Below are 20353 nucleotides of genomic sequence, written 5' to 3' on the forward strand. Positions count from 1 at the left end.
TTTTTCTCCAGTAAATGTTTGTCCAACTTTGCCTTGAACGCATTTAATGAGCCAGCCGTTACCACCTCTCTGGGAAGAGAGTTCCAGAGTTTGACTGTTCTGACCGTAAAGAAATTCTTTCTACTAGCTGAATGAAATCTTTTTTCTTCTAATCTATACTCATGCCCTCGCGTCCTAGATTCCTTTCTAGTAGAAAATAGGGTGTGTGACAGTTCCTTATATTGGCCCTTGATATACTTGTACATGTTGAGCATGTCCCCCCTTAAACGTCTCTTTTCTAATGTAAATAGTCCCAAATTGCTTAATCTCTCCCCGTAGCTTAAATTCTCCATTCCCCTAATAAGCTTTGTTGCACGCCTTTGGACTTTTTCTAATTCTATGATGTCCTTTTTATAGTGTGGGGCCCAGAAATGTACTCCGTACTCTAGGTGAGGTCTCACCAATGCTTTATATAGTGGCATAATTACCCTTGAGTCCCTAGTTTCCATTCCCCTCTTAATACATGCCAGAATTTTGTTGGCCTTTTTTGTAGCTACATTACAATGGGCACTACATCCTAGATTGCTGTCTATTTGGACTCCTAGATCCTTTTCAAATATGAAATTACCCAGTTCCTCTCCGCTAAGGTTGTAACTTGCACACTGGTTGTGTCTCCCAAGGTGCATAACCTTACATTTATCTACATTGAACCTCATCTTCCATTTTTTTGCCCACTCATCTAGAATTGCAAGATCATTTTGAAGCATGGTGACATCTTCTGGTGATTTGATGACTTTGCTAAGTTTTGTATCGTCCGCAAAGATGGATACATTGCTGAGTAACCCTATCCCAATATCGTTAATAAAAATGTTAAACAAAATGGGCCCCAAAACCGAACCCTGGGGCACTCCACTTAGTACCGGTATCATATCTGATACGGCACCATTCACAACCACTCTTTGTTCTCTATTACATAGCCAATTCCCTACCCATCTGCAGATATTTTCACCCAATCCTAGGTTCTCCATTTTATTAATCAATCTCTTGTGTGGGACAGTATCAAATGCTTTAGCGAAATCTAGGAAAATCACATCTACAGCATTTCCATTATCGAGGTTTTTGCTAACCTCTTCATAGAACCCTAGTAGATTAGTTTGGCATGAACGATTTTTCACGAACCCATGTTGGTTAGTACTGAGTAGACGGTGATGATCTAAATATTCCTGGATACCATCCCTTAAAAATCCTTCAAATAGTTTACCCACAATTGATGTTAAACTAACGGGTCTGTAATTAGCGGGATCTTCCTTTTTTCCTTTTTTGAATATTGGCACTACCTCTGCTATTCTCCAATCTTTTGGTACTATACCTGACGATAGTGACTTGCTAAAGATATAATGTAGGGGGGTAGCTAGTTCATCCCTTAATTCCATTAATACCCTCGGATGAATCCCATCTGGCCCTGGTGACTTATTTGTTTTGAGTTTGCTTAGCCTCAGTATTATTTCCTTCGGCGTGAAATCCACAATGAGATCTGGCTTATTTGTCCCGTTTGTGGTAAATGTTCGTTCCACAGTCTGCTCTCCCTTAGTAAATACTGATGAGAAGAACTCATTTAACAGTTTTGCTTTTCCCTTGTCCTCAGTAACACTTTTTCCACTAGTATCAGTTAGTGGGCCTATGTTTTCCTTAATTAAACGTTTACTATTTATGTATTTAAAAAACTTCTTTGGGTTGGTTTTGCTTTCAGTGGCTATGCACTCTTCATATAATATTTTAGCTGCTTTGATTACCCCTTTACAAGTTTTGTTTGATTCTTTGTATTTTGCGAACGCCTCCTCATTCAAGTTATTTTTATAGAATTTAAAGGCTCTGGTTTTATTGTTGATAGCTGACCTTACTTCTTTGTCCAACCATGGTGGCTTTTTTTTGTTGAATTTACCTTTAGTTACTTTAGGAATGTATTCAATAGTTAGTGAATCAAGCACCTTTTTTAGAGTATCCCACATTTCCTCTGCATTTTTTCCCTCCATAACCGTTTCCCACAAAATTCCTGTTAGGGCTTCCCTGAATAATTCAAAGTTCGCTTTTCTGAAGTTTAGTATTTTTGCAGATCCTTTTTGATGTAATTTACTGAAGTTGATTTCCAGTGAAACCATATTGTGATCACTATTCCCTAATTGTTCAATTACTTTTGTGTTTGAAACTAAGTCTGTGTTATTTGTTAATACTAAGTCCAAGAGCGCCTCATCACGAGTTGGAGTTTCTACCGTTTGTGTAATAAACTGGTCTTTAAGTAAGCTTAAGAACCCATTGCTTCTTGCTGATTTACCTGTTTCGTTTTCCCAATCAATGTCGGGTAAATTAAAATCCCCCATAATTAATACCTGACCCTGATTTGATGCTTGTTTGATTTGGTTTAAAAGAAGAGACTCTTCCCTTTCATTTATATTTGGTGGTCTATAGCATACCCCTATTATAAATTTGTTTTTTGGTTTCTTATTATTGTCGGTTATCTCTGCCCACACTGTCTCCGAGTTGTCGTCTTCCAGGTCTGTGCTCATATTTTTCTCACAGGATGTTAAGTTATTATTTACATATAGGCACACACCCCCGCCCCTTCTATTTTCCCTGTCTTTCCTGTAGAGTGTATATCCCTCCATGTTTAATGCCCAGTCATGCGACTCATTACACCATGTTTCTGTAATACCAATGATGTCGTAGTCATCCCTACTGATCACCGTTTCAAGTTCCCCGATTTTACTCACTAAGCTTCTTGCATTAGCCAGTAAGCATTTTAATTTATGTTTATTTTTAGATATGGCTCTAATATTGTGATTAGTTTCACCCCAGGACCCATTTGAATTCTTTACTAGCTTCCTCTTTCCCCTTCAATAGACTCTCTACAGGCCTCCCCACCATGCACACTGCCTGCCCTCTCCATAGTTCCGGGAATTCTTCCTCTGTCATTCCCTCCTTCCCGTATACTAAGATCATCTGTACCTAAGAACTGTAATGGGATAACGTGACTGTTACAACATAACATTTTATTACATGACATTCCTGATGCACCCTGAGAGTTACCCCCGATTATACCCTTGTTATGTCCCAGGACTTTGTCTATGTCTCCGTCCCCCCCCCCATCTCCTTCCCCCATATGATTCCTGATCCCAGTCCGGCTTCTCTCCCTGATGGTCCCATAATGTCTTGCTGCCCCCACCCCCCCGTCGCCTAGTTTAAAATCTCCTCCAACCCTCTAACCATCCTTCCCCCCAGCACCGCAGCCCCCTCCTCGTTCAGGTGCAATCCATCACGGCAAAAAAGATGGCGCCTGACCGAGAAGTCCGCCCAGTGTTCCATGAACACGAATCCCTCTTTCCTACACCAATCCTTAAGCCACACATTTACCTCCCTGATCTCCCTCTGCCTCCCTGAGCTAGCACGTGGCACTGGTAATATTTCCGAGAAAATTACCCTAGATGTCCTCGCCTTTAATTTCTTACCTAATTCCCTATACTCTTTCTTGAGGACATCCCACCTACCATTGACTTTGTCGTTGGTGCCGATGTGCACCAAGACCGCCGGGTTGCTCCCAGCCCCTCCCAACAATCTGTCGACTCGGTCCGCGATGTGCCGTACCCGAGCACCCGGGAGGCAACAAACCGTGCGGCGATCGCGGTCCCGATAGCAGATTGCCCTGTCTGTTCTCCTAATGATGGAATCCCCTACCACCACTATCTGCCTTGGTACCTCACTAACTGTCATCCCGTTTGAGCTAGAGGGACCGCTCCTCTGGTTGCTAGAGGGAGCCGTCTCCTCCAGCTCCGTCATTTCGTCTCTATCCTCCCCCGAAACTTCGTCCAACCGGGCAAATTTGTTCGGGTGTGATAGATCAGAGATGTCGTTCCTGTCCCTCCTGTCCCTCTTGTTTCCCCTTCTAACTGTGACCCAGCTGGCTACCTGATCCTCCTCCTCTACCAGTGACCCCATCTGCAACTCCTCCACCGTTCTATTTAGGCTATTGCCGACACCAATATTGGGAGCGACAACACGCAGGACGAGGGAAGGCAACGGAGCACGCATTGGTAATGATAATCAGTGTCTACACTAGGCGATATACAGATGGAGCCCCTCTCATTCAGGCAGGGGCTGGCGGTAGATTCGCCAGCCCCCGCAAGGGGATGCGCACGCGCATTCCCTTTCAACTGGAGCTCCACCCGGGTCCCCGCCGCCGTCCTCCATCGGCATCCCTGAAGCGGAGACGGGCAGGGTTCCCGTCCTCTGCCGATGGGAAACTGGGACACACCGTGCGTGTGAGGCACATGCGCGTCCCAGTCAGATGTAGCTTCCGCTCACCAGTGGGGGTGGTCTGGCGAGCCCCAGCACTGGATGAGCGGCACTACATCTGTAGTAAAACATATCGCTCAGAAGGACCCTTTTTCAGTGATATTTTTTACTATAAATCACCTAGTGTGTTTGGGGCTTAACCTATTCCCACATTTATATTGTTGTAAATTTATTTGCAAAAAAATGTATTATGCATGGGGTTGCATACCATGGGACAAATGTTTTAAGCCCCATAAATGCTACACTGTTTTTCTGTGCGATATTGTTTAAAAAAAAAAAAAAAAAAAAACGGTGTAGTTTATGCTCATTATCGTTAATTATTCATGCTCCAGTTAACAATTCTGCTCACTCTACAAACCCCGGCCCTCCACAGATTCCGCCCCCATTAGGGTTGCTTCCTGAAATTTCCCGGGCTGGTTTTCCATCCCAATCCACCCCTGGCTATTACTCAGCACTGATTGCAGGCTAGGCTAAATCAAATAAAGAACATACGTTGGTGAAAGATCAATAATTCTATTTAGGGTTAATTTAACATGTACATTAGGAGTTTAATCATATAAATATCAAGTATACCTGATAGTATGTAAGGTAGCAAAACAACATGAACCATTGAGAAACAGTGGGGTAGATGTATGAAGCAGTGATAAGGGAGAAGTGAGCAAAAGGAGAAGTGGGCCTAGGGTTACCACCGCATCCCTTTAATTCCGGACACATATTAATTACACAGGTTCTGTGGCTGGCTGACTTTAAGACTCCATTTCAACTGTTTTTTTTTTCTTTTAAATAGCCATGGAACCTGCGTAATTAATGTTGGTCCGGAATTAAAGGGATGAGGTGGTAACCTTGGCCCATGGCAACCAATCAGCTTCTCAGTATAATTTCATATTATGCATGAAGCTGTTACGTCAATGCTGATTGGTTGTCATGGGCCACTTCTCCTCTTGCTCACTTCCCCTACCTTCTCACTGCTTCATACATCTACGCCAGTGTACCTAACAAAAAAGACATCTAGGTGAAACACAGAAGAAGCACATATATATTATAGCAGATGGAATTCACTTACGACACAGTGGGGCAGATGTACTAACCCCCCCCCCCCCTTTGCGCTTCAGACATAACGTCCCGCTTCTCCTGCATAACGAGGAGAAGCGGGCACTCGTTACTGGGGAGATGTATTAACATCCCCCATGCCGATAAGGAGAGCCGTTATCCCCAGCGTTAACGGCTCTCCTTATCGGCTCCCTCGCCGCCCCGCACATGCGCACTCGCCGTCGCCCCCCCTGCCCGGCTTACTGGGCATGCGCGAGATCTCGCAAAAAACGCGAGATCTCCAGCGCAGCCCGAGCCAGAAGCAGGGCTAGCGTTGTCCCCACAGTGGGGGATAGGACAACGCTAGCCCTGAGCTGGCGAAGCGGCCGGGGCGAATTAACGCCTTGAAGGCTGTTAATACATCGCCCCGGCCGCTAATCCCTTGGGGGGATTGCAGGGACAGCCCAGCTGAGCGTAACTCGGCGGGCTGTCACTAGCGCACGTTAGGTGCGCTAGTAATACATTAGGGATAGACGTAATCCCCCCAGTTAACCAGCGTTAAGTGCATTTCTACACTTAACGCTGGTTGATACATCTGCCCCAGTATTCCTCAATGAGAAGCCATAAGATATCAACAAAAGGAACTGCTTATAGAGATACAAATGGGAACAGTGAAATAACCGACCAACCTAACGCAGCAACGGCTGCTTCAAATCCCAGCTCTTCATCCCCAGGCATCTCGTTGTTACGGTTACGACTTGGAGGACGGGAACCTGTTGGGGATACCACTGCGAGAGAAAGGGAGAATCACACAGCTGGCATATCTTCTGTGCTAATAATCATGGCACCATATCATTTCAGAATCATATATATATATATATATATATATACACTTTAATGTTACTATAAACACAGTTACCTGGAGTACATAAGACATCAAATATAAAACTAGCAAGCATAAGAGGAAGGACTGGGCGGTAATCGCACAGAGTGCCATCTCGCAGCTCCTTCGCTCGCCCCCGGATGGTGTTCATTTCATTGCAGTCCAAGGGAATCCTCTTTAAAAGGGACACAATCTCAGACTCTTGGTAAGCCAGCTTGACCTAGAGAGAAGCGCATATGTCTGAGTGTGCGGTGCTTGTATTCATGGGAAAATCTGCACTGTAACTAGCATTCATTGTTCAAGCGGATGCCTAGCTGTAATGTCCATAAAGAAGGAGGAGGAGACTTTCCAATCTGCTCCTAGAGCCCTGTACACACGCTTCGATTTGCTTTTGATTCAATGTTAGATTCGATTTTCTATTAGATCTGGCATTAGATCTGTACTTTTGCATTAGATATCGAATTCGATATACATCAAGGTACATTGTACACATTCGATTTACTAGATCGAAATTTGATATTTCCTTGGCTGCACAGTAGATTTTTCTGTACGATTTTGGGAAAACGGGAGCGCGCATCGAATCGAATGCAGATCGAAAGTGACACAAAAACCATTCGATTTCGTTTAGGATTTGATTTTGCTTCTATAAACAAAATCGAATCGAACATCAGAAAAAAAAAAAAAAACGATGCATGTGTACAGGGCTTAATGCTGCTAACCAGATAGAAGATTTCTACTATTTGTAATCACTCATTTTGGCTGCTCTAAGCACAGCAGGTGAACTACATGCAACGGCAGGATTTCATCAGCCCCTTTATATATACACAAGTTTCTCATACGTCGCTATGACCGATAGGACTTTGGGGGGTAACAAATTGCTCAACTGCAAATTTGCAGGCCGGGCAGATAAATATAAACTGCGCATGTAGACGGCATCTAGAACACATGCGTGGGGCCGTCCTGCGATAAAAGCATGCTACTTTTTTGATTGCGGGCAGACCTCAAGTTGATTGATAGAAAGCCGGCATTTGGGGGTGGTAATCTGACTTTTTCTTGGAGTGTCAGGGAAAACACAGGAGTGCCCAGGCAATTTAGGGGAAGGCATGTGATGTCAGCTCTCCCTATCCAACTGCTTCTATCGCAGCCGCCAATAAAGTCCTGGGCTATGCACACACTGCACACACTGGAAAAACCATTCAATGTTGAGTGAGTTGTGAACGGATTTGTCCATCCAGCTGAGCCCTGCTAAGCAAATTGCAGACTTGCAAGGGCCGGGATTTCACTGTGCCTGGGCAGTATATACCTAACCACAGGGCTCTGCAAATTAGCAGCTCAACAATCAGGTCTGAATAACCCCCATTATGTGGAGGATGACCAGTAATAGAATTGTTTTCGGATGGACAATCAGAAATTTCTGGAGACATTGCTTAGAGAGAAAACCCACTATGACCAGGATGACAAATATCTCTATGTTCTCTCAGTCTAGGGCTCATAGGCCAACGGTGCATACAAGTCCCACTGACTCGGGCATCTCAAGTCCCACTGCAACCATATAGGTACTCAACAGTGTGGTACTGGACTGCTCAACAACAGACACTGCATCCTTGCACAGCAGCTAGAACAGAACTGACAAATCTATGTGGCTGCAGCATTTGTATATAGGCCCAATGTTCATAGACCTAGCAGAGGTGATTATTGGATAAATCTACTCCAGAATGGAATTATGGCATGCTGTGGACTATACCAAGCTCTGGTGCTGCAGAGACCAGCCTAATCTCAGGCAGAACCCTACTCCAGTGCATGAATAGGCAAGGTGCAGTCACACCGAATAACTACGCATACCAGTGACCACCCCTATTTAGTACCATGGGAGTGTGACTGCAGCCAGCCATGCACCAGGTACAGTGTGCCATTTCTAGTGTATTTGGGAGGGTACCAGGGCAGTATATTCCTTGGTACTCAAGCTGAGGTGCTGCTGTACAAGTTCGGCATACATACTTCTGGGATTTAACACAAGTTTTATTTGTTTTAATATAAAAACATTTTTTTTACAAGATATCAGCGGGGACTGATGTTGCTTAGTGCTACCACATACATGAATGATCCCCAATCTCCTTGATGGGAAAAGCCAGACCAGGAATATGTCCCCTAATTACAGATGAAAGGAAACAAACCTCTAATGCTTTTGTGGAGGCTGGAGGTCTCTGTAGTTCCAGGGCGAACATGCCGATGCAGAATGCCAGGTTATGGAGCTCCTGGCGCTCACTTAGCACAGTCAAGAGAAAAGCCGCTTTGGAGAGGGTATTTGTCGCTATCCAGGTCTGCTTACTTGTGGACACCTTGTTCTTTTTACCCTGTTTGGTAGATGTTAATAAAATTCATTTAATAGAATTGTCAGATTTCAAACATGAATCCTTCCATAGGCAGTATACAACATGTGCAATTAGCCTTTATACCCAGATTATTTATATTTCCCTGAATTTAGTATCTGTATTTGCTAATAGCGTACTAAGTACTGTGCTTGGGATAAGTATTGTTGGTACTTGTGTAATTTCCCGGCGGCACTGGGATCGCATCGCATGAGTTTTGCGTGCGATGTGAAGGTACTTGTGTAGCGGATCGCACGCAAATCGCATGCAATTTGATCGAATGCAATGCAATGCGATTTAGCACACCCAAACTATTCGAGTCACCCCGAAGCGTGGCGAGCCTCGCAACGGGGTGTGCTACGCGTCCTTCTGACCTGTTCGTAACCCCACTATCCACGGCAGTGTGGAGTTGATATTATAAAGTGTGGTAAGTGCAGAGAGCCACCGACCCCGAAGGGTGGCGAGCGCAGTTAGGGGACACTGAAAATGCGGATTACTTGAAGTGTATTCCGCGTGCGCTCGGCACGCTTCAGGCTCAGTGTCTCGCTGCGCTCGCCACAACTCCAAGCCAATGTGGATAGTGGGGGTATGAACAGGTCTGGAGGACGTGTCCCCTCGCCATGCTTGGGGTGACGTGGATAGTGGGGTGTGCTAAATCGCATCGCGTTTCTATCAATCAACAGTGGCGCTGTGAAACTACACAAGTACCATCGCATCGCACGCAATGCGATGCGATCCCAGTGCTGCCGTGAAACTACAAAAGTACCTATAGTCACAATGTAATATGCAGTTGCAAGAAAAAGTATGTGAACCCTTTGGAATGACCTGGATTTCTGCATAAATTGGTCATTAAATGTTTTCTGATCTTCATCCAAGTCACAACATTATTAAATCCAAGGGTTCGCATACTTTGTCCATCCTGCACTGTGAATGTTTACATGGAGTGTTCATAAAAACATGAGAACATATAATTGTTTGTGTGGTGTTAAGGTTGCCCAAACACGGTGCGTTTGTCAGGTGCGATGCGATGTGCACTCCCGTGCACACCACAGAAAGTCTGTGCAGCCCATGCTTTGAGTACTTGCATTGTATCTAGTACAAAAACCACGGTGCTGTAGCACATTGTATGCTTTTTGGGTACTTATGAGTTATCTGGGCGCCCGATTTTTTGATTGTATGCCTCAAGTTAAGGCATACAATCAGATGCGATGCGATATCGCATCGCATCGCATCGCATGCGACCATCGGATGCGATGACCCGATTTTTCCATAGGAATCAATGTTAAAATGGACTGAGTCCATTTTAACATGGAATTCAATGGGAAAAAGGGGTCCTTTTCATACCCCTACTATCCAAGTGGGCATGGAGTTGGATATAAACCTGTTGCGAGCGTAGCGAGCCACCGAGCCCGAAGCGTGGCGAGCGAAGCGAGCCCCGCGGTATTCTGTGTCCCCTCGCGGGGCTCGCTACGCTCGCCACGCTTCGGGCTCGGTGGCTCGCTACGCTCGCCACAGGTTTATATCCAACTCCATGCCCACTTGGATAGTAGGGGTATGAAAAGGACCCCTTTTTCCCATTGAATTCCATGTTAAAATGGACTCAGTCCATTTTAACATTGATTCCTATGGAAAAATCGGGTCATCGCATCGCATCGCATCCGATGGTCGCATGCGATGCGATGCGATGTGCCCGATCCGACCCGATTTAGAAATCGGGCGCCCAGATAACTCACAAGTACCGCTTTTTGTACTAGATACAATGCAATCTAGTACTAAAAGCACTGAGTTCATTGCACCGTGTATGGGCACCTATAGTTTGAGAAGACTGTCTATAGTTGTGACTTATATGAAGATCAGAACACCTTGTATGACCAATTTATGCAGAGATCCAGGTAATTCCATAGGGTTCACATACTTTTTCTTGCAACTGTATGAAGTTAACACCGATTCTGAAACAGTACTCCGTACACTATTAGCACACATATGGTCGGATTCAGAGGTAAATGCATACCACAGGTATGAATATTGTAAGGGCAGTTCAGCGATTATTTGCAACTACCCATGTGCAAAATATTTAACAGCACGTGTTACCCTGAGTTACGTACAAATTTGCTGTTGCATTCGGAGGTGATAACAACAGAAATGTGGCAGCAATGCAATTGGCATTGCTGGGTTATGTCTGTGAAGCAGCCGGAAGGCCTGAAGCCACATGGACGTGTAAAGGAAGTGTCAATGTAAGAGGGCTGCATTGTCATATCCTCAGCCACTTCCACAGGACATGTTCAGAGATACTGCACCTGCCAAGGAAGGTGCAAGTGTTGATGGTGGATGCAATGGAGTGGCGCAGGTGGACCGCATTTCAGGGCTTGCACAGTTTGGAACGTGCTAGCGCACAAGGGAGATCATATGCATTTGCATATTATCGCACCCACCGAGACACAAGAAAAGACGTAGCAGCATTTAATTCTGAATCAGGTGCTTAAATCTCAATTGATGTTTTATACTTGGTACTGTATGTGGTTTAAACTTTATACTAATGTGTAGCTATCTCCTAGTATAGACATGTGATGTGACCCATAACACTTAAGCTTACTAAAGTTATGTACTTGGTAATTGGAGCATGATGTGGGGGTTTGGGGCAATCTAGCATCACAAACCATTATCATATCTTCCTAGGTCATATCAAGGTCCACTTCCTTCCTTAGACTAGTTTCTAAAATGCTCTCCCTTTTCTTTATCTGTACCAGTTACCACATGTAATAAAGCCTTTCAATAAAAATGTAACAAATAAATAAAATAAAAATGGTTGATGGCCATTTTAACCCTGACCCACCACTGGCATGGCCATAGTGGGAGCAGCCAAGAAGTAACTTTTGCAGAGCACAGACCAAGCTGCTACCTCTAATGGGGTGAGTCCTTCTCTTGCCACCAGTATGTTTCTTTTGCATGTATAACTCTTCCCCACTCAGGATACACCTCTGCCCCCTCTCTGCATTATGTAGGTCTTCGCTTTCACCCCATGTATATGTAAAGCATAGGTCATAGGTCTTTTGTACATTTATTCGATTTTTGCCCTAGAGACAAACATGGGGGCTTCCACTTGCTCAGACGCCCTTCTAAACATATATTTGCACAAGTTTTTAATTTTAATAATGGATTACCACTATGTTGCCCACAGATGACAGAATGGGTAATGAAACATGTAAGGCTGTAAGCATTTGGTAAAACCTCTCTCTCTGCACTAACAAATAATTGGAATGTAAACTTTAGATATAACATTAGAGGCTATTCAATACCAGTGGCTAATTGTAATCGCCTCTGAGTTCCAGAGGTGCGGGTCTTTTATGTGAGTCTGACTGTATTTTAAAGCAATAATCATAAAAAAAAAAAAAAACAAGGTTGTTTCTGCGTTGTAAATGATTGACACTTTCAAAAAAACGGGATTACTCGTACTAAAGTCCCGCACCTCTGGAATTTAGAGGTCATTATATTTAGCCCCAGTTCTAGTAGTAAGTTTATTTATAAGGCGCCACAAAGTGTCCGCAGCGCCGTACATAGAAAACAAAAAAAACGAATTACAAGGTAACGTACAGGGTGTGTTGAAAAAATACAGCATAAATAGGGGTATAGCTGGTAGAACTAAAATCAGCATCAGTTCTGAAGTAGGTATGGAAATTGTCGAGGTGACTGAAGATGAAGTAGAGGAAGGGAAGAACCGGGCAGGAGCACAGGTGAGGTAAAGAGGTAGGGTGAGTACGTGAGAAAGGAGAGCCCTACTCATAAGAGTTAACAGACTAAAAGGAGGTGGGTGGACGAACGAAAAACAATAGGATAAGTAGGAATGGATGGAGGGGTAGGGGAGGCAGGATAGGAGGAGCAAAAGAGGTTAGGAGGAGGAGATAGGCTAAAAGGAAGAAGTGGGTTTTGAGGGAGCGCTTCTCACCTTTGTTGGAGGTTGCTCCACCTTTAGATCAGGTGGGTTAGCCAGTAGATCATGGGCTAGGTCCACAGTTAGACTGCAAGCCTCATTACTATATCCGTGAGCATATAGTGCCTCTGCACAAGCAAACAGCACCTAGAAATACAAAAGACAATATGCGCATTGAGGGAATTTTTGCAGGTAAAAAAAAAAAGGCACAAATTTTTCCTATCAATTAATACATATTTATTGCCACTATCATTATTAGGGAGAAGTAGGAGCATGAATTCTCTGAGCGGGACCTTTCAAGCAATTTAATCAAAAATAAAAAATAAATCATGTTCCAAGGAAAAGTTGCATTTTATTTTTATTTTGGGTATGCTATTCTTACAATGGATATACAAACACTGTGGTGCCTCATACCAGTCAGCACCACAAGCAAGCTAGTAAGAACACATAAGTTTCCCCTAGGGGAATACAGGTGCTGAAGTGGGTTACATTTTCCAAGCTGCTGTGTAAAGTGGGGGATTTAGTCCCACTAGTAAGGATAAGCAAAAACTGAAACAAAAGATCACAGTGCTAGTTTGAGGAGAAATTAAAACACCATGAGCTCTGACCTTTGAAAAACCAGTATAGCCGGCGAAACGCAGCAGTTGTACCTTCCTACCAGCCTCTCTTTGGTTCTGGACATCCATCCAACTACTGGACTCATCTCCACACAGTCCAGCCTAAAAACTGACCCGGATCAGACTTCAAACCTGCTCAAAATCTGCCCATCACCAATCTGGGCCAAGATCTCCACTCCAGTAACTCCTACTGCTCCCAGTTGATCCAACAAACAAGTGAGAATCCAACTACAGTGAGTGTTGAGACCACTGCTTTTTTGAGGGCATTGTAACCAGGGCTCCAGAGGTCACATCCAGGAACGGGACATATATAGTCTAATGGTGCCCACACACGCACCGATCCCGGCAGTGCGATGCTATGCGATGGGGTGCGCGCTCCCGCGGCACCTCATCGCACAGTACAAAAAGTATGTGCAGCACATACTTTTTGTACTAGCTTTTTATCGCATAGCATCGCATCGCATGCACAAGGCATACGATGCGATGCTATGTGTGCTAGTTAAGCACAGAACGCACGCCGGGATCGACGCGTCTGTGGGCACCTTAAAAATTACCAATGCGAGAGACTGCACCCTTCTATTACGATATTTTAATGTGTATATACTACTGATTTTATGTTTTTTATATCCTAATATTATCAAATAATAAAAACCATGTAATTACTTGTACATATCCCATGGTATTTTAAATTTCTCCTCAAACTAGCGCTGTGCTCTTTAGTTACTGTTTACGCTAACGAGAACTCTTTCCTAATTTACAATCGGTACCTTCTAGACCTGATCCCAATGTTGCACCTCTGAAGGGGTCGTTATTATCAATATATATATATGCACGAAGGCATACTAATCATCTCCAGATCTAAGTAATCTAATCGCAATTATTTTGATTACTTTGAAATAACAAATACAGACTCCAGTCTCCAATTCCTAGTCCCTGTTCCCAACAAACTCCGAAGTCCATTGTACTGGGATACAGACAAGCCTTCATATATTTTTGCAGCAGTCATGACAAACAGCCCCTCCTGAAATGCCAGGCCCTGTGAGAATCTTCTAGCATTGGGAGTCTTTGATATTATTTATTGTGGTGGGGTTGCTTGCTGTCCAATTGAATCTGGAGGCAAGCAAAACACATTTGATTTTGACTACATAGTACAGATTTTTACTATATAGTCTTGCCTGCACTATTTTTCTGTGCAAATGCCACTAAATGGCAGCACGCATCGGGATAAAATTGGCATCAAATGTGGCTGAAAACCATTTGATTTCTATTCAATTTCTAGTCAAAATCGAATACAACTTTAGAAACACCACAGAGTCTCTGAATCTGTACATGAAGTACTACCAGGTAGCAGCTGCAGCATTATTCCAATACAAGTTCTGTTCCACTCCGCATGCAGACTCCGTCACATTCAATATACAAGTGTAGTATAATATGGTCGATTTTGAGCTGAAACAGGACAATTTTGCAGTTTAAGCTGCTTTCAGCTCCAAAGTCACCCCAGTACGGGGCAGCGATGAGCGATGGTGCACGCTCACACATCATCGCCGGTGCACACTCATGCATTATGTCCGCAGCACACTCCCACATCATAACCGCTGACTGAAGCTCATATTAAGCCCTCATTAACCATTGCACCGGGTAGAACTACTTTGCCGACATCTGTATGCCATCCATATGCCAGAATGCCTCTAGTGGAACAATTGAGACCACTACTTAAAATGCTGATTAAAAAAACAAAAAACTAAAGTAAGAACATATAAAAGCCAGTGAAGCATTAAAAGAATGCAACAATGAGGTACTGTATATGAAAATGGATTACCTCCATCCTGTTCTCTTGATCCAAAGGTTTTATTCCCGCAAATATATCTTGTTCTTCCTCTGCTTTCTCAGCTTCATTCTTGGTTGCCTCCTGTGGGTTTAAGTAGTAAGCCTGGTAGTCATCCTCTTCTACAGCCTTTTCAAGGCCCTCGCTTTCCTCTTTTCCTTCCCCTTTACCCCCACCTACTGCTCCATTTTCTACCACTCCTTCTGGTTTCAGACTTTTTCCACCATCGTCATCTGCAACAATTGGATCTTCTTCTCCACTACCAGGAGCAGCCGCTGTTTCCACAACAACATCAGAATCAGGCTTAGGCATTGCTGGACCAACAACAACAGGCGGCTCCATCCCCTCTGCATAATAAACACCTCCTTCATCCTCAAAGTTGTCCCTAAACCTTCTGCTCAGAGGAGATTCAATGAAGCTGAATGTGTTACTGGCTTCAGCTCCAAGTGCCAAACTACTGTCATCAAGGTTCATTTCAGCCATGTCAGGTTCCAGTGAACTGTCTTCACTGCTCATACGACGCTTGCCACTGTGCTTACTGGCCAGACATTTACTTGCCGGTATCTTTGCCTTATTTACAGTTGATTTATACATGGCTTTCTCTCCACCTTCTGTAGAGAGCCGCCTAAGTACTCTTTGAGGAACTTCAGATGCCACTTTCCGCTTGCCCACAAGCTCTTTGGGACGCACGGACATCTCCTGCAAAGAAGAACGAGACCTGTCTCCAAAATGCAGGCAGCCCTCATGTCCCTGTGCACGCCCACCTTCACATACAGCCTCAGTGCACTGCAGTCGGCAGCTTCTTTGTTGAAAGGCTTTGACCCAGCAGAAGGAGTTCTTCTTGTCAGTGCTGCAGTAAGTGATTCCAGAAATGGGGTAAGCCTCCTCCCAGTTGAAGTAACATGCCTCCACTGCTGGTTTAAATCCCTGGAAAAGCTTATCAAGAGACTTTTTGTGCTGTCCCCTCTTGACGTTCTCAATTACTTTTAGCTGCCACTGACGTAACTGGGCACAGAGATCCCGACGTCTTTTATGCAAGAAATACAAAATCGAAAGTATGAAAGTGAATAATACAATAAAGCACACATGAAAAAAAAATGCATAAAAGTTTAAAGAATATATTATACTATATATAACCAGTGATACGCAAGTGCAATATAGTACTATACAGATGAGCTAATACACATCCAAGGCACATTATAAACTTAATTCCGTTCACCTTTGAGGACTGATGGTAGGGTCTAAAACTGCCAGCCTCCAGAGGACGACCATTTCATCACACATGCTGGCACAAGCATGAGCAGCGACTTCTGACTGCCCATTACTGCGACCGGTATGCCCACTGGCACTGCTGTGAGAGGCTGAAGTACGCACATTGTACCACCAGCCTGTTATCTGCGGGAACAAATCAGAACCATGTGACACAGAGCACCTGAATAATAATCTATTTCTATCTATTCTACTGACTGACAGTGAACGTGTCATGCACTTAAGTCTGTACTATGAAGTGCATCATATTTTGCTACTAACACCGGAGAGCCATATTGGCCAGCACTAAGCAATTGCTGAATGACTCATTGATAGAGCAAATGAACATACAAATAAACACACAAGGCAAGGCAGTGTTTGTTACCATTCGCCGGCGGTGCTAACCTTATTCAGCGTGAAAGTAATAAATAGAGTTTTCTTTGGCAGTAAAAGAAGAAGAAAACTTGCTGTTGGCAAAGTAATGGAAATATTGGTAGGATAGAAGGAGAACAGTATTTTAATCACTGGACGCTTGTTTTTCTCAATTGAATAAGATATATATTCATGGAGGTCAGGATAAGTTATCCACTTCAGAGGGCTCTGGAGCACGTTCTATAGCCCCAAATGCGACAAAATTGTAACCACAGATTATTTAAATGATGCCATAATGATGTGTTAAATAAAAATGTTATTTCAAAGTTTTGACGTAAGATGGTGCAAGAACGCAAAATGATATACACAATAGGCTAATACACCGTAGAGAGCAGTCACGCATCATATTACTTATGGGGAAAGATGCACAGGGGTTGGGAGCTGGAACGTCAGAACACTGGCACAACTCAGAGATAAGAAGAAGCATCTCTCTCCCTGATACAGTGACAGCAAACTGTGGGAGGAGCGATTAGAACAGCTACTAGAACAGTAGCCACTCAGAGGGAGGCTACATCAACACCACTAGGCAGAGCTGTGTATGCTGCAGCCATAACAGCACTGCCCTTTGTGGAGTCCTCGGCACGTAATCCACCAGCTGCTGGAAGTGATTTGAACTTTAAACCAGTCCGGAGGGTAAGAGGCCACTAGTTCTGTAGTGTGCATGGCATCATGACACTGCTCTTTGGGTGCTGCACCACCGATTGGGCAATTTTTGTACAAAAAAATGTATTTTTATAACAAATGAATAGGGCATCCTTAGAATAACCTCTGGTTAAAATGTCATCACATTCAGAGCTATAGAATACGCTCCAGAGCCCTCTGAAGTAGGTAACTCATTTTTCGCTTTGCATACAATGTCAACCATAACGTAAGGGAATTGTATAAGAATATATACCATAATGGATCTCTCCCCACACCAAAGGTTTTTAATGGGTCTGTCTGAATGGGGGGGGGGGCTGCCCCTGATGCCACCTTCTTATATTGCAAGCTGGATTACCCTCTAAGAACTCATTTTTGGAGACAGGTTTGTGGTTTTACCATGACTTACCTTTACCCACAGAGTGGGCGGTTTGGGGGATTGCCACTTCCTCAACTAGCTTATTTAATGGGGGTAAAAAATGACAGCTATTTATATCCGCAGTTGCACGCAAATACGTCTTTCACGTGTGGATACGTGGTGACCCAATCTATGACTTGAGCTAAATTATTTCACGCCTTCTGTATTGAATGGCTGGAGGTGACCCTTCATCAAGAGAAAATACAGACAAATAGGTTTTCAATTTAGGATGGATTTATATATTTTCTCTGCACTGCTGTTGCGCAGAATGTATAGCAGTGATTTTATTCATCACAATGGTATGAGACCAGACAGCTGTTGGGCCATGCCCTATTACTTTGTCCACAGCAGTTTTTGTGCCAGCCATACCTACTTTATCTGGTTTCTGTACTAGTATGTCTTTTATCCATACGTTGTTTTTGGGGTTTTTTTGGTTAATTTAATTCCAAGTCCATGTTCACGCAATTGGAAATTATGGGTTTCTCTTTGGAAATATCACCATCTACTGTTATGTTTCTTTTACTAAAATGTGCTTTTGTTGTTTGCTTGGTCCACAATAGAAATAAATAAAGAAAAAAAAAAAGACGCACGGCCTATTTCAGCATGGATCGCTAATCAGAGACTTTGCAGTTGACTGCGAGCAGACATATAGAAAAAACACAAATTGAGAGGCTGATAGCAATGTACAGGATTCGCAGATCCGGTCGCAAAATGTGATCCATCAAATAGTTTTTTTCCATCTGCACCAGTCTAGGGTTTCCACTAATCTGCTCAATAACCAGCCTGAAAGTGGCAATCGATGATGTCAGGGACACACTCGAAAAAAGCCATGGCACGCCTGCATTTTCACAAACACACCCAGAATACTCTGGCTTCCTGTCAATCAAACTGCGGCTACTCCGACATCTATGTGTATGGATATTTTTTCGCTATTTGGGCCTGTGCATAAACAAATCGCTCGATTTGATAATCCTCTGATTAGCAATCCATGATCAAAACCAGAGTTCCAAACTCATGACATACCTGCTCATAAGTTAGACATTGGTCGGTGAGTATTTCTAGTAAAGGGGCAGCATTTGTGTCTCGTCTCTTGAACATCTCCCGAACAATGGACAACAGATTCCAGATACCTTCCGGTTCTCTTCCTCGCAAGGGGCGCAGGAGACAGGCCCATTCTGCTGCAGCTGGGGGCTCAGTGGATGAGAGGTACATGCTGTTTACATCACTGCCATAGACAATAAGGGATAGAGTGAGGCCTAGATCACATAATACTCAGATTTTTACATAAAGAGGTCACACTAATGATCATATAACATGTACCAGGTCACAAATAACATAAAACAACTGATAAACCACTCATGGTTCTCATACGCTTTCATCAATTGTGCAAAAACTCCTTTCTTTCCTATGTCTTTCATGCTCTCTATTCTACAGAAACTACACTCACTAAAGTAGAAAATGACCTTCTTACTGACAAATCCAAGTGCTTCTCCTCTCCTTGACCTTGTGCTGCTTTGATATCATCACTACTGCATCTGCGTGACACTGCCCTCTCCTAGCTGTCTTTCTACCTCTCCAGCAGCATCTTCACTTCTCATAAGTCCACTTCTCCCTCTCTTCTACTACCAGTACGTACTCCAGATCAATACCCCTTAGCAAAATAACTCTTTTCAATCTCCCAATTCTGCTGTCTTGAGAGTTATCCTTGCATCAAACCCTACATTCAGTCCCTCTCCCAGGTGTGCGGTTTTAACTTTCCTAATATCTCCAGGATCAGACACTTTTCTAACTCTGTTGGCAACACCTTCATCGACTCACTGGTCAGATCTAGGCTGGACTTCTGAAACTCGCCTAATCTAGCATTCCTGACTTCTAAATCTCTCCACTTCAACCCATCCTCCACGACAGTGCTCTGCTTATCTTCCAATCCAGACTAACTGATTCTGCCTCACCACTCCACCACGCCCCACAATGGCTCCGCTTCCTCTTCAGAACCCAATTTAGGCTGCAGCAACACATTGTGTTTTAGGAGGATTCAGTCGAACAGGAGCTGTTGAGCACAATGCAGCTTCTTGTGTCTACACATTGAGTTTTAGCAGGATGCAGTTTTTGGCTGACTTAAAATGGAGTAGGGGTCCCTCGTATTTTCTGAACCAGCACCAGGCTTTTGAAGCTGGCCCTGGTTCCCAAAACACAGGAAACAAAGTGAGTGGGATCCACCGTATTTTAGGGACCAGCATCAGGCTCCATTGGCATGGGTGTGGGTCACCAGCAAGTTGTTAGACCGTCATTAGGTCGACATGGGTTAGGTCAACAGGGTCATTAGGTCGACACGGGTAAGGTCGACAGTGAAACGGGGATTTTTGTAAGAACTTACCGTTCGAATCGCTTTCTCTGAATCCATCCCGGTGACACAGCTCAGCCATGGGGGATGTAGGAGGGTCTGCAGGAGCCAGACACCTATGCTAAAGCTTTTAGAGAGGCAGGCTCCTCCCTTCTGCATCCCAGAATTCCTCAGTTCAACTTCAAGAGCACACTAGGATACATTAACTCATAATAACCATATAACATGACAACATATGAAACGGTAACTTACTGAGCGCAAGGGAGAGATCGCTGTGTCACCAGGATGGATTCAG

General features: G+C 43.9%; 1 protein-coding gene across 3 annotated transcripts in view; it reads right to left on the reverse strand.

Annotated features, from left to right (window-relative positions):
* ZSWIM8 (zinc finger SWIM-type containing 8) overlaps nt 1-20353 on the reverse strand; it is a 101300-nt gene that overhangs the window by 33054 nt on the left and 47893 nt on the right. For all 3 annotated transcript variants that reach the window (XM_083148572.1, XM_083148571.1, XM_083148569.1), the window contains exons 8-14: nt 18738-18939; nt 16197-16372; nt 14972-16004; nt 12551-12682; nt 8413-8592; nt 6275-6458; nt 6045-6143 (exon numbers count right to left, since the gene is read on the reverse strand). In XM_083148572.1, the coding sequence (XP_083004698.1) occupies nt 6045-6143; nt 6275-6458; nt 8413-8592; nt 12551-12682; nt 14972-16004; nt 16197-16372; nt 18738-18939 (2006 nt within the window). The remainder of the gene's footprint in view (nt 1-6044; nt 6144-6274; nt 6459-8412; nt 8593-12550; nt 12683-14971; nt 16005-16196; nt 16373-18737; nt 18940-20353) is intronic.

Source organism: Crinia signifera, chromosome 6, assembly GCF_055691185.1.
Source record: "Crinia signifera chromosome 6, ASM5569118v1, whole genome shotgun sequence".
NCBI classification, from domain to species: domain Eukaryota; kingdom Metazoa; phylum Chordata; class Amphibia; order Anura; family Myobatrachidae; genus Crinia; species Crinia signifera.